General features: G+C 35.7%; 2 protein-coding genes across 7 annotated transcripts in view; one reads left to right on the top strand and one right to left on the bottom strand.

Annotated features, from left to right (window-relative positions):
- adamts13 (ADAM metallopeptidase with thrombospondin type 1 motif, 13) overlaps positions 1-5,659 on the bottom strand; it is a 29,606-nt gene extending 23,947 nt beyond the window's left edge. Inside the window, exons 1-4 of one of the 2 annotated variants that reach the window (XM_067395283.1) lie at positions 5,359-5,659; positions 4,542-4,608; positions 4,115-4,383; positions 3,847-4,009 (exon numbers count right to left, since the gene is read on the bottom strand). In XM_067395283.1, the coding sequence (XP_067251384.1) occupies positions 3,847-4,009; positions 4,115-4,383; positions 4,542-4,608; positions 5,359-5,442 (583 nt within the window). In that variant the 5' untranslated portion in view covers positions 5,443-5,659. The remainder of the gene's footprint in view (positions 1-3,846; positions 4,010-4,114; positions 4,384-4,541; positions 4,609-5,358) is intronic. The other variant, XM_067395282.1, reaches the window with a different exon arrangement.
- Positions 5,660-7,604: 1,945 nt separating this feature from the next.
- Positions 7,605-13,961, top strand: part of ubap2b (ubiquitin associated protein 2b) — a 36,276-nt gene continuing 29,919 nt past the window's right edge. For 2 of the 5 annotated variants that reach the window (XM_067395289.1, XM_067395285.1), the window contains exons 1-6: positions 7,629-7,711; positions 8,688-8,825; positions 8,924-9,001; positions 12,031-12,141; positions 12,366-12,510; positions 12,663-12,740. In XM_067395289.1, the coding sequence (XP_067251390.1) occupies positions 8,730-8,825; positions 8,924-9,001; positions 12,031-12,141; positions 12,366-12,510; positions 12,663-12,740 (508 nt within the window). In that variant the 5' untranslated portion in view covers positions 7,629-7,711; positions 8,688-8,729. Of the gene's footprint in view, positions 7,773-8,687; positions 8,826-8,923; positions 9,002-12,030; positions 12,142-12,365; positions 12,511-12,662; positions 12,741-13,961 lie in introns of those variants that run through there. The other 3 variants (XM_067395286.1, XM_067395287.1, XM_067395288.1) reach the window with 3 other exon arrangements.

Raw genomic sequence — 13,961 nt, 5'->3', positions numbered from 1 at the left:
AGACACAACAGAATGAAAGCAGTAATATTACTGATTATCATATGAACAGCAGAACAACAAGCAAAAACAATTGTGGCTTTATAATAAAATGGCCTTTAATTCCTTCAAAATTGTGTTGTACATTTTAGAAGATTGTAGTTTGACTAAAGTATCAGTACTGAACATCTACTTCAGCATATCGAACTTGATTGGGCTAACTGGCAGTCTTACTGATGTTCAGACCAACATCTTGATTGCAGGTGGGATATTTATTTTATATAACAGTCCAATAAAAACAGTAACTTTTTAGATTCAATATTGGCGGTTATGTTGTCTATTTTTTCACTATAGCACTGCAGGAATGTTGGGTGTTTTTGAACAACACACATTAGTGGTGTTTCATTCCTCAAAGAATCAGTGTTTGATCAAATTGGTTAAGGGAATCTTTCAATGACTCATTCATAAAGACTGTTATTTTGTCCCTCAATGAATCAAGCTGCATCCAAAATCACGTACTGTCTACATTTAAAGAACTTAATTCCCATTGGTCAAAAGACAAACTATCTAAAATAAACCCTGATTTTGATCCCACTTGTGACAGATGTCGACAAGCTCCGGCTACTCTTTATCATACTTTTTGGCTTTGTCCTGCATTGACCTCTTTTTGGACATCAATCTTCAAGTCAATATCTGACGTTTTTATTTTAGATATTGAGCCGTGCCCCTTAGTGGCGCTATTTGGTCTGAATCCCATAAAGGTGTCCTTATCACTCGTTCAGTCAAATGCCCTAGCTTTTTGTTTAATTATTGCTAAAAGGCTTATACTAATGAACTGGAAAAATCCTTCCCCACCCAGTTATCTACATTGGATGCACGACCTATTACAGTTTATTCAAATAGAAAAAATTAGATTTACAATGCTCGGCAAAACAGATCTATTTTACTTGATTTGGCAACCTTTCCTCTTATACTTTAAAAAATAATACTTTTTTTTCCTGTAAGTAACCTTATATGTAGTCCTGCCTCTACATTTAGCCCTGGCTGATCCTGTCCTTTCTCATGTCCCTGATTGATTAAGAAGCAGAGAAAAAAAAAAAAAAAGGGGATAATAGTTGTATCTGGTTCACGGTTGGCAGTGATTGTATAATGGTTGTATTATGATTATTATGATTATTATTATTATTATTTATTGATTTATTTTTGTATCGTCTTTTTTTTTTTTTTTTGCCTCCACACTGTATGTATGTAGCGCATTTATATTTTATTTTAATACTATTTTAATTATATTGCTTTGTAATATACTAATATGTTTTGGAGCAAGCATTTATAATTATTTTTTTTTTTTTTCTTTTTTTTTTTTTTTTTTTTTTTGTTGTTGTTGTTGTTGTTGTTTTTACTAACACAGAGAGTAAGGAATGCATTTGTTTAATCTCATCAGATTTTTTCTTTTGTCAATATGTTGAGATACATGCTGTATTGTCCTTTTTTAGTACCTCTCTGTTTTAAAATCAATAAAAAAGATTTAAACAAAGAACTTAATTCCCCACCGTTAATTATGTTCATTATAGTATGAATGTGTAGAATGAATGAAATTCAACATACTACATCCATGTTGTCACTGTCATGTGACCTAAAGCATCAGCTGTGGCCTCATGGGATAGTAAAGTGTCCATCAGTTACACACTTTGTAATCACGGTGGAAGTAGCAGGTCATCTGTGTACTTTTTACCTACTGTTTTAAGAATACTATGAATTCGGACATACTACTCATTTCATGTATTGTTTTTTCGGCTAATATATAATAGGGAAGTAAGCATATTTGTACGCAGAGTCAGTATTTTAAACAAATTAGTTGAATGAATGATTCTGGGCCTGTCCCAATACCCACACTTGTGGGCCTTACAGTTATAGAGGGAACATAATTTTGGCTGTACAGCAGCTCTAGAAGAAAATGGTGTCATTGTCCATAAGTTCAATATTGATTCATTTCCATTGTAAAAAATCATTAGTTGTTAATTTAGTTCATTTATCTATACAGCAGCTTTGGAGAAAACAGTCACGTCATCGTCCAGCTCAGTTCTGTTCATTCCTATGTAATAACTACAATATAAAAACGTGTAACAAAATACACATACTCATCTCTGCTCCAATAAAATTTCCAACACTTTACATTTTACTACCAAGTTATACTGTATGTAATATCAAATTAATTTAACTTACACTGGAAAGTTTTCCTAGACATGTCATGAAATTGGGGCAAACAAGTTCCTAAACATGATGAACGATGGAATACACTTAGCCTCAAATACAGCTCAGAAGCAGTATTAGAGATTTAGTGTGTGTTAAGTGTACTGCCATTTGGCATTTTGCAGACCTGGGACAGACTTGCGGACTTACTCCCAGCTGTGCGCACACGTTCTCAAGTGGCCGAGACCGTAAATGTGGGTTTTGGGACAGGCCCTCACACTGTCAGAAAAAAAGTACCTTTAAGGTACAAATATGCACTTTTAAAGTACTAATATGTGCCTTTAAGGTACTAATATGCACCACTTAGGGGTAAGTAAGGTACAAAGACGTACCTTTTCACTTTTTTACCTTAGGGTACAGCCCCATTGACAGCACCGTACCTTTTTTCTGACAGTGCAGTTACTCACTCATAGGCAGTGTTTAACTCTTCCGCTCTGTGGAATCTTGCTGCCATTTTGAAGTGTGTTCTACTTCGACCCTGTCCCAAATGGAACCCTAAGCCGTCCCAATCTTCCTCCGAGTTCACATGATTTGATTGTTGGGTAGAATTCTGCAGTGGAGCTCAAAGGCTTGGGGGCTCAACAAAAGTGTGCATTGAGGAAACATATCAACCACAAAGGGGGCACCCTTCTGAAACTTAAAAAGACAAATGGGACATTTGGGACAGGGCTATCTTCAAGTGGACAAGTGAAGTTTATTTGAACAGACCCTGGACCCCTCGATTTTGACCGAGGGAGGGAGTTTACTCATATGTACACTTCAGGTGGATCTATAAACCACAATGCAACACAATTGTGACTTCAAAACAGCAAGTCACACCTAATTTACCAACAAGTGATCAAGGACTTCGTTCCATTTAAAGCATTGCAAGTGTTTCGCCAATAGTGGGCACTCGTGCAACGTAAGCAATGATGAACATCCGAGTGAAAGAGACTGAGGGAAGCAATGGAAGGGCATAAATAAGTGGACTTAAAGGGATAGTTCACCCAAAAATGAAAATTCTATCATCATTCACTCACCCTCAAGTTGTTCAAAATCTGTATAATTTTCTTTGTTCTGTTGAACACAGAGTAAGATATTTTGAAGAATGTGTTAAACTGAACAGCTTTGGGGCACCATTGACTTCCATACTAGTAGGTGACAAAAAAAAGTAGGAATTCACATCATAAAATAATAGGCAAAAAGTACCCGGATGATCTACTACTACCGGTGAGATTGTGCATACGATAGACACTTTGGTTTGGTTGGTTAATAAAGGCCTTCTGAAGCAAAGAGATGCATTTGTGTAAGAAAAATATCCATATTTAACAAGTTATACAGTAAAATATCTAGCTTCCGCCTTACTGTATTCACAAAAGCGTAACTAATTTTCATTTTAAGTGAACTAATCCTTCTGAGCTGATTTATTAAAACTATATTTAAAAAACAACAACATGGCACTCATGGTGTATGCCACTGAAAAATACATGAAGTAGTGGCCTACATGTGAATGACCCCTCGAACATATGGACAAGCTCAGTTGCAAAATGTATTGCTGTGGACTGCAGGCCAGGGATGGCTTATGTTCAGTGATATAGTACTATACACTGTGTATATATAACCAGTACACAGTTCACTCACTCTTGGGCTGTTTAAGACGTGTCCTCACTGGTAATGTGTGGGTTAACAGAAGGTGAGGCACACCAGAAGGTGAATCCGTAGTAAGATCCTTCAGATGGTCTATGTGTTTTTGAAGCACTGGGCGAATATACAGCCTTTTCTCCCCTGACTGAATCAGACCTTGCTGAGGACAAATATAGACTAAAATTAGAAATTGGTCACCTACATTATATATAGCCACAAATTCTGTAGATAGGACAAACATAGACCACAGTAAAAAACTTCTTACTAATTTGCCATGGCAGATGGGGAGAAGAGTTCTTGTATGTGCTGGTCTCAGTAACTTCAGCTGCTCGCAGCACATATCCTCCATTTTCTTCACCACACTGACTGTTGAGTTGATCACCATCTCCAGGCTTGTGGGACAGGATGTTGGTTGTTCATCCCTGTGCTGGCCCAGCTCAAATCTCTCTCCTTCGGTCTGAAATGAGCACTTCCACAGCCCTCTGAAAGACTCATTCCTCGAGCAATTCACCCACACCAGCTCAAATTGAGGCACTGAAGAGAAGACAAACTACTACTGTCAGGGTATTTACATGTTTACTTTAAATGTACTGACTTTTAATACCTCCAATGTGTATGTATGAACCTACTGACCTATCTGTAAACCTTTTGACTCCTTATTTCTGACAACTATTTCTCAATATCTGACTCACCTGATTTAGTGGAAATAGTATCAAAATAATAAAATAAATCTTGAGGTTTCAGTGACTCTAAAAAATCCTGGGGAAAAAAACAGAATACAATTCGATTTTGAATGCACATTACCATTAAAAAAGCTAATTATGTTTCACAGAAAGACTGTAAAAGGCAACAGGCAAAGGTCAGATCATTTAATAAATTATAACATTTAAAAAAGACATACACTACTGTTCAAAAGTTTGGGCTCAGTAAGGTTTTCATTAAAAAAATAATACTTGCATTCAACAAGGATGCCTTAAATTGAACAAAAGTGACAGTAAAGATATTAATAATGTGACAAAAGATTTCTATTTTTAAATAAATCCTGTTCTTTTGAACATTGTATTCATCAAAGTATCCTGAAAAAAATGATCACTGTTTCTGTCAACAGAAAACGTTAAGCAGCATAACCGCTTTCAACATTGATACGTTTCAAGCAGCAAATCAGCTATTAGAATAATTCCTCAAGAATCAGGTGACATTTTCAATTGTTATACTATTTCTTTATAATATTACTGTATATTTATCAAATAAATGCAGCCTTGGTGACAATAAGAGACTTTTTTCAAAAACATTAAACATTTTACTGATCCCAAACTTTTGAATCAAAGTGCACGTCATATTTTTCATGTTACTTTCTTACTTAATTTATTATATTTTTGTTTTATTACAATGTTGATGTCAACAGCAAGTGAAATTCCTTGTACATGTCGACTTAAAAAAATTCTAAAATTTGTAAACATCCTAAAATAGGTCATGAATTTGCCTTTTTCCAAGCTAAAAAGCACTTACCTTCTGCAAAGTGCATTGTGAAATCAGTAGAGCTGTTGTTTTTAACAAGCAGGGAACTAGAAAGAGCCAGATCAGAGTTCCCATGTCTGAAGCACAGGACAAACCAAATGCAGCGGAACCAGCCAGGAAATAGTGATCAGTCTACCGTACCACCGCAATTCTGACTGACAAATGTTTAAAGTTGGTTGAAAGTGTCCTGTACATAGACCAATGTCTCATACTCTGCTTGTTTAGAAAAGTTAAACAAAAAAGGTTATTGATCAGCATGGAGAAGCCCCACTGAAACACTGAGTTGATGAATGACAGACAATATTTGTTGACACACCATGAACTGTGTAGAAGGTAACAAGCTGTGATGTGGTTGGCTCTCTGTGGATGCCTGTTTTATTGATTTGTGACATTGCTACAAAACTGGAAAAGAATTCTAATTCCAAATCACAGAACATGATTTTAAACTAGACAAGGAGTGGATACTGCATTAAATAAATACTTTAGGAAAAAACAATAGTCAATTTATGAAACTACTTAATAAAGAAGCCCTGTTTACACCTTCTGAGACAATGATTTTCAGTGTTGTCAAAAAAAAGGAAAAAAAAAAGAAATTATAATCAGAAATCTAGCCTTACTTTGAGGCATAATTAGAAATGAATATAATTACAGTATTAAAATAAATAATTTAATAATATTTGTAATTTGATGCAGCTTCTTAACTCTTAATGCTCAGCAAATTTGATAATAATTTATATATGATATTTGGTGGGCCCAAAAGTATGAGACCACATTCAAAATCTGGCATTATGGGAAGGCCGATTCATTTCTGCGAAAAGTCTAATGAACTGATTCAAAAATGATTCAGTGATTCTAGTACGCCTTAAAGGAGTAGTTCACTTTCAAATTAAAATTTCCTAACAATTTACTCACCCCCATGTCATCCAAGATGTCCATGTCCTTCTTTCTTCAGTCGAAAAGAAATTAAGGTTTTTGATGAAAACATTCCAGGATTTTTCTCCATATGGTGGAATTCAATGGACCCCAAACGGATGAAAGTCAAAATTACAGTTTTAGCGCAGCTTCAAAGCATTTTACACGATCCCAGATGAGAAATAAGGATCTTATCTAGACAAACCATTGCTCATTTTCTAAAAAAAATTAAAATTATATACATTTTAACCATAGATGCTCATCTTGAACTAGCTCTCTTCTTCTCTATTTGAATTCCGGCAGTGTAGCCTAGATGCTGCTTAGTGTATTACTGCCCTCCTCAAATTAAATTCTGAACTAATTGTTATATACTTGCACATTGTATATGACAATTTAGTTCAAACTTTAGTTCAATCTAGTTCAACGCTAGTTCAAGATGAGCATTTATGGTTAAAATGTATAAAATTGTTCATTTTTTTTTTTTTTTTTTTTTTTTTTTAGAAAATGAGCGATGGTTTCTCTAGATAAGACCCTTAATTCTCATCTGGGATTGCGTAGAACGCTTTGAAGCTGCAATGAAACTGTAATTTTGACCTTCAACCATTTGGGCTCCATTGAAGTCTACTATGGAGAAAAATCCTGGAATGTTTTCATCAAAAACCTTAATTTCTTTTCGAAGGACATGAACATCTTGGTTGACGTGAGTAAATTATCAGGAAATTTTAATTTGAAAGTGAACTAATCCTTTAATGTCGCCAATAAAGCCATATGACAAATTGATGTGTAGCTATTCTATTGATATATTGATGTTTTCAAGTGTTTGTATTTTTAATTTCCTAATCCCAGTTCCCTGCGATGCCAGTTCAATTTTTGCAGCAATGATTCAGATAGAAACATAACATCATTTAGAATCTAAATATAATTTGCTTTTACATTAATACACAACACATTACATCTTGTGGCTGGAAAGGTGTTTGTAAAAATGTTAAAATGCTATAAACTGTGTCGTTGAGTGTTAATAAAACGAGGGAGTTATGCAACTTAAAGTAAAACAGATTTTGGCTCGTGAATCGTTAAGTGAGCAAACAAATCAGTTTTGTGAATTGGTTCATTAAAACAAATCTTCAACTGTAAACAGTTTTGACATTTTAAAGCAAGAAAACGTTATGGGATGAAATTTACTTTTTTCAACTAAACCTAAAAACTCAAGACCATATAATTTGTAAAAATTTTAGTTTAGTCCTTACTGTATATGTACTTTATATTTACATCTATGCGGCACGGCTCTGGACTTTTATTTTATTAATGTCATCTGGGCTTTTATATTGAAAAACGACTTGTTCCTCGTTGCGAGTTTCACGCTGCTGTTTGTAGGGAAGCGCGTGCGGTCGGTGGGCAGGTAAAAACACACAGTGTTGAGGGACCGGAGAGGGTATGTTTGTGATGCCGAAAAAGTGAAAGCAAACCTATTACCGTCGACTTGTAAAAAGAGCGTATGTTTTTATCTGGCCAGTGACCAAGTGTTTATATTACTTTATTGTGCCTCATTATTAGTGGCAGATGAGCTGAAGTCAGTTGTCGGTTGTTCGTAGCATTAGCAGTGGCGCGGCGTGGTGCAGCCCAAACAGTTAGCCGAGCCTTTTAGCTTCTGCTTGTTTTTACAATCCCATCTATTCTATCCTTAGTCAAACTGGCTGTAAATATGATGCAATTGTTTGATTTAATTGAGCGAAAGCAGCACTTAAATAATTTGATTACTCGCACTAGTATGTGTGTCTGTTGCTAAGGGCCATTTCACGGTTGCTGGTGCGATCTGTTTGGTTTTAGTCCGTCGTGAAGTTTGATATACCTCATGGTCGGGTTTCAAACCGTTCCGCGATTATTAGTAGTCGGCCATTAGCTGAGACGTTTTCGTTGCGCAGCTCATCAATATCCCTACCTAGACAGCGTTTTTGGCCGAAATACGCGTTCGGTGTACCGAAGTATGCGATCTAAGTAGGCGACTCAGTAGGTTTTGAAACTCGGCCCTTAAAGAGATATACCCACTAAATGTTATTTATTATCGTTATGTTGTTTCAAACGCTAATCACTGACTTTTAGTTTTAGGTGAGCTGTCCCTTTAAGATAGATGTGCTGTTTATATGTTACAGGCGTGTTTTATTTTTTCAGGAGTGGGGTTTAGGTGGGCGTGTAAGTGGACACCAGTCCAGACTGTTTGCATGGCTATATTAAGGTGCTGGACAGATAGAGGGGTGATAGTCTTACATGGGAAGCACAGTGCTGAGAGTTAAACTAGCCACAGCCCCGCTGCACCTGTCACTAACCTTTTCTTACACAAACATCTTGGGAATACTTTTTTATAATCTTGTGCCTGTAATAATTTGTCTCCGTTTCCTCCTCTTCTCCAGACTTTTCTATTTTGTACATACATTATTTTGTATATACTGTTTATGATGACTTCAGTGGTCACTGATGCTGCCAGGGGCAATCGGGACAGAGCCCTACAACAAGCCACACACACCTCACAGCCACAGAAACAGATACAGGTGAGCAACACACACTCCATTATTGAGGTGATAAATATGAACAGGCCCGAGTACCTACATATGACTGTGTGTTCTGATTATGGATGTCATCTGTCTAGGCGACAGCGGAACAGATCCGACTCGCCCAGATGATTTACGACAAAAATGATGCAGATTTTGAGGGCAAAGTCCAGCAGGTGAGCAGCATCAAAAGGAAAATTGTGGCCAACATTTGTTAACGGTTCTTGTTTGTATTCTTCTAACACTGTACTAAAATACAGATATTTTCTACACAGTTGGAATCTGAGGCCCTATGGTAAAAAATCTCATCACATTATTAGGACCATATGATTTTATGATGATATGAAAGCAATTCACATGAAATTCATCTCCAGAGCCGCTCTGAGAGTTCACTTCAAACATTTCACCTTTAGATTCAGTGTTACGTATTTTGTTCACTTGAGTACTTACAATATCCCAAATGTTTGCAACTCTTCTGTAAACCGTGAGAAAATTGCAATTTTACCCAAGGCTCTGAGACGTGTGAGTCACCGCCTGTCAATTGCGTCATTCCTGTGTTTATCTCGGTTTTATTTTGTAGAAACCATGGAAACACCAAAGATGCTTTTAATATTTTCATGTTTTAATAGGCAAAGGAACAACGGTTTTGAGATTTATAGACCGAAAACTAAATATTGTTATATAACTCAACACGTTTAATCTTACTGTTTAAATCTAATTTTCTTAATTTTTAGCTAATCTAGCGTAATCAGATGCAGCTTCCTTTTTAGTAACCATAATGCAGAATTTTCTCCATCATACAAAATGTTTTAAAATTAGTTGCATGCCATTTATCAACACAAGCCATCCAGCATTTAATATAATTTAAAATCGAGCTGTTACCTCATACTCATGACCGGAAGCGGCGCTGGCAACTGTGGCATAATAAAAGTTCCACTGCTCGTGGCGTGTTGCGCAATCGCTCCAGCTGTCTCGTTCAGCTCCCACAACACTCTGCTTCATACTACAGTAACGTTAATAATTGCATCCATAAACATGATTTCTTCCCAAGTCCTATCCCGATTATTTTCCACCGGCTGTTGAGGTGAAGACTACATGTCCCAAGATTCATCAAGCTACGCCTTTGTTTTAAATAGGCCTCTAGCGACCTCTAGAGGACAAAATATTACATATTGCACCTTTAAATAAGTACAGAATCCAGAAAAAACTAATTTTTTCTTAAATAGAACCCTTTTCACAGGGCGCTATTATTTTTCAAATTATTTATTTATTTATTTTTTCTTTCATTCAGTTTAGGGGTGGGTGATATGACAATCTTATATCACAATATGAGTAATTTTATTTCATAATGATCAAATGCATAACAATAGTTATTTTTGCCTTTAGGTCTTTAAAATTTGATACCATTGAAATTTCATAATTCTCGTCACCAATTTCATTATCACAAAAATCCTAATACTACCCTAACTAACAAGTTAAAAAAACCACTCAAGCTGACTGAAGACAAGTAAACAGTCAGTGATGAAATAAGAACAAAGAAACAACAAACAACAACAAAAAACTACAATAGAACAAAGACAAAATGAAATATACCAACCTGGAAAAACTTCAAGCACTAGAAATATAATGAGAAATATTACATGAATTATATAAAGTAACCAATTGTACAAAAACACTGCATAGTTTTCACTGTGCAAATTAAACTATTATTCTTATTAGTTATAAAAGTAATTTAGTCAAGAGCAGGGGAAGGTTTATTAGGCTGCTGTCACTTTAAGAACAAATGCACAGGTCTAATGTAATGATACACATGCATTTTCTTTCTCAACTGTTAATGTTCACTTAAGACAACTGTTTACAAGGATACTCGCAAAGAAAGGCATTTTGACATGCGTGTGTATTTGACAGTTCAAGCCCAATAAAACAAACTCTCACACTGTATGAGCAGCAGCTTTGTGTGCAGTTAGAAACTCTCTCAGACAGCATGCACATATATTGTGCTTGAGGTTTTTTTATTTATTTATTTTACGTTTTTAAATAAAAAAAGTTTCTTGACTGTGCAGCACGTCATGTGAGAGTAACTGTCATAGAGATGATGATAAACTCTACCATTTGACCAGTTCCTGCTGTTTTATTGTGTCTACCAGTATATTGCCCACCCTTATTTCAATTAAATAGACATACTTTTTGATTATTAACATTTAATTAAACCATTAAAACAGAATCCAGAAATGGAGAACACAGCATTTGGGGAAAAATAAGGTGGATTTCATAGGGCCCTGCATTATGAATCGAATGTCATGAGACTGGGTGTTGCAAATTAAATTAAGCTAATCTTTTTTGTCGCAATGCCCTCACTGATTGTTCACAACTTTGATCAGTGTAATTCAATGTGTGATCAAACAACTCTTGAGTCAGTTCCTTTTAATGAATCAGTAAAAATGATTTGAGAATCAGTCTGGAACTTATGCCTTATTTTTAATCAGTCCGAAGAATCATTCTCTTAATTGGTCTGTATTTTTATTTTATTATTATTTTTTGATTCACTGAACTGCAGTTACTTTTACATGTCCAACTGAATCAATCAGGATGAGAGTATAAAAAAAAATAAATAAAAAAAAAACAAAGTTCAAACAGATCAGTGTTAGGGCTAGGCAAAAAGATTTTTCAATTAATTGTTTTTTTAAAATGTGGTCGATTCGATATTGATTCTCAAAAGCCATGAATGGATCTTTTTTCCCTGTTCTATTCCGCAAGTCTTGAACATTACTAGCTGTTGTTTTAAAAATTGTAATAGAAAATTGTGGAATTTCACTGGTTTCTAAAATGTTGGTGTCTTATTTATTATAATACAATGTTACATGGGTCAAAAACAATAACTTTTTTTTTAATCACAATTTTGTGGTGGGGCCAGTGGAAATCACTCATTGAATCAAATTGAGAATTGAATCTAATTGAGATCTTGTGAATCAGAATCAAATAAAATGAAATTGGGACATCTTTACCGATATCCAGCCCTAATCATTATAATTCTTGGCTCAGAGATACACATTGACTTTTGTTGTAATGAATGGTCGGCTACTATTATAAAAATAAATTCCTTATGCTTGATGTTCCTGATTTCCATCCTTAGTTCCCTAAATGGTTTGTGTATTTTCTTGTACATACAAGAGTTTGATTGCCTTTGGTTGTGTTTGTGTCCTAGCTCATGGAAGTTACAGGCAAAAATCAGGATGAGTGTATGGTGGCCCTTCACGACTGCAATGGGGACGTCAACAGGGCTATCAACTTCCTCCTGGAGGAGGTCACTGTCAAGGTGAACGCTTGATACAATTCATCCTGTTTTACTCGTTACTAATTCAGTGTCTTTTGTAATATTATTAATTGTACCAGAAAAACTAGACTGAGTTAAAATAATGCAATGGATTTTTTCCAACTTTAACACTAGTTAAGCTGCAACAGATCTTTAATAAGCAGTTATGAGGTTATGATGTACTGATTCTGTTTTGAAATATTCTTACACTGTGCTACTTTGCACAGGACTCATGGGAGACAGTTGGCAAGAAGAAAAGTGTTGGAAAAGAAGGGACGGCACCAGAGACCAGAGAGAAGAGAGGAGAAAGGGAAAGCAGAGGCCGCGGAGGTCCAAACAGACGTGGCCGAGGGGCCAGCCGCAACCAGGAAGGTGTGTCTTTCTGTGTGATTAAAGTGTACATGTCTTGACATGCATGTATATGATTGTGTTTTTGCCTGAGGTGGTGACTAATGGCTTGCATAATAATGTCGTCGTGGTGATTTGGTGAATGAACGTTTCTTGTTGTCCGTCGTTGTTTTAAGGGCGGTTGGAAGAGAACGGATTTGACTCAGCTCCAGGAGAGAGAGGAGGAGACCGCGGGCGCCGAGGAAGAGGGAGAGGTCAGAGCATTATACTCGCTCCAAGTCATTACTGCTCATGAACACACTGCTGTTTCCTGAAGTGGTTTTTAAGTTGATTAGCTGCATAAAAATTAACTCAAATATAAGTTTAAAAATAGCATAATGTACACTTCTCCTCAAAAGTTGCAGAATTTTAGACATTAATATTAACAAAATGTGGTTTCACATAACTGATGTTGACATTTTGTCCACAAGACAGAATAAATTAATTTACATAAATGAAACAGTTGAAAAGTTTACATACCCTTGAATCTTAATACTGCGTGCTACCTGGATGATTAGTTGTTCATGAGTTCCTTGTTCTGAGCAGTTAAAGGGTTAGTTCATCCAAAAATGAAAATTGTCATTGGTGAAAGTGCAATAATTCTGATGAAATGCAAAAAAATTCTCAAATCAAAACAATCATTGCAATTATAATTGAGAAAAATAATCTTTGATTAACCATTATGCAGCATGAAGAAACTAGACTAAAATGGCCAGACATTTAGTCGTCTGTTTACTTGACTAAACAAAAACAGGACAAGGTTGACTAAATATGATAGAAACTAAAAAGAACATTTGACAGGACTAAGACTAATAAAAAAAAATGGCTGACAAAATTAACACTATCCCTTTAACATCTAATCTGAGCTTATCAAAGTAGTTCACCCAAAAATGAAAATTACCCCGCGATTTACTCACCCTCAAGCCATCCTTGGTGTGTATATGGCCATCTTCTTTCAGACGAACACAGAGTTATATTAAATGATATTCTCGCTCTTCCCAGATTTATAATGGTAGTGAAGAAGAATGTGATATTTTGAAGCCCCAAAAAAGTGTGTGCATCCATCATAAAATATAATCCATATGGCTCCAGGGGGTTCATAAAGGCCCTCTGAAGCAAAGCTATGCATTTTTGTAAGAGAAATGCCCATATTTAAAATTTTATAAACTACTGTACGCATCGATTTACAGCATGACTTATTGACAAACGTGGAAGCGCAGAAGATGGAGCAAAACAAAGCACTGGTCACAAATTAGAAGTCCAAAATGAGAATTTTTAAAGAAAAATGTCAGGATTTTGATCTATAAGAGGAGCTTGAGTTTGTTGCCCAGCCCTATTTATTTGAACTGCGAGAGGCTTCTAAGCTTATGCTACTCCTACATTCTGTGTTGCATCAGAGGTTACTCTTTTGCTGTAAACCGATGCGTACGGATGTC

Source organism: Chanodichthys erythropterus, chromosome 9 (assembly GCF_024489055.1).
Source record: "Chanodichthys erythropterus isolate Z2021 chromosome 9, ASM2448905v1, whole genome shotgun sequence".
NCBI lineage: Eukaryota > Metazoa > Chordata > Actinopteri > Cypriniformes > Xenocyprididae > Chanodichthys > Chanodichthys erythropterus.
Note: the sequence above shows the minus strand (reverse complement) of the source record. Positions and strands in the feature narration are given on the sequence as shown.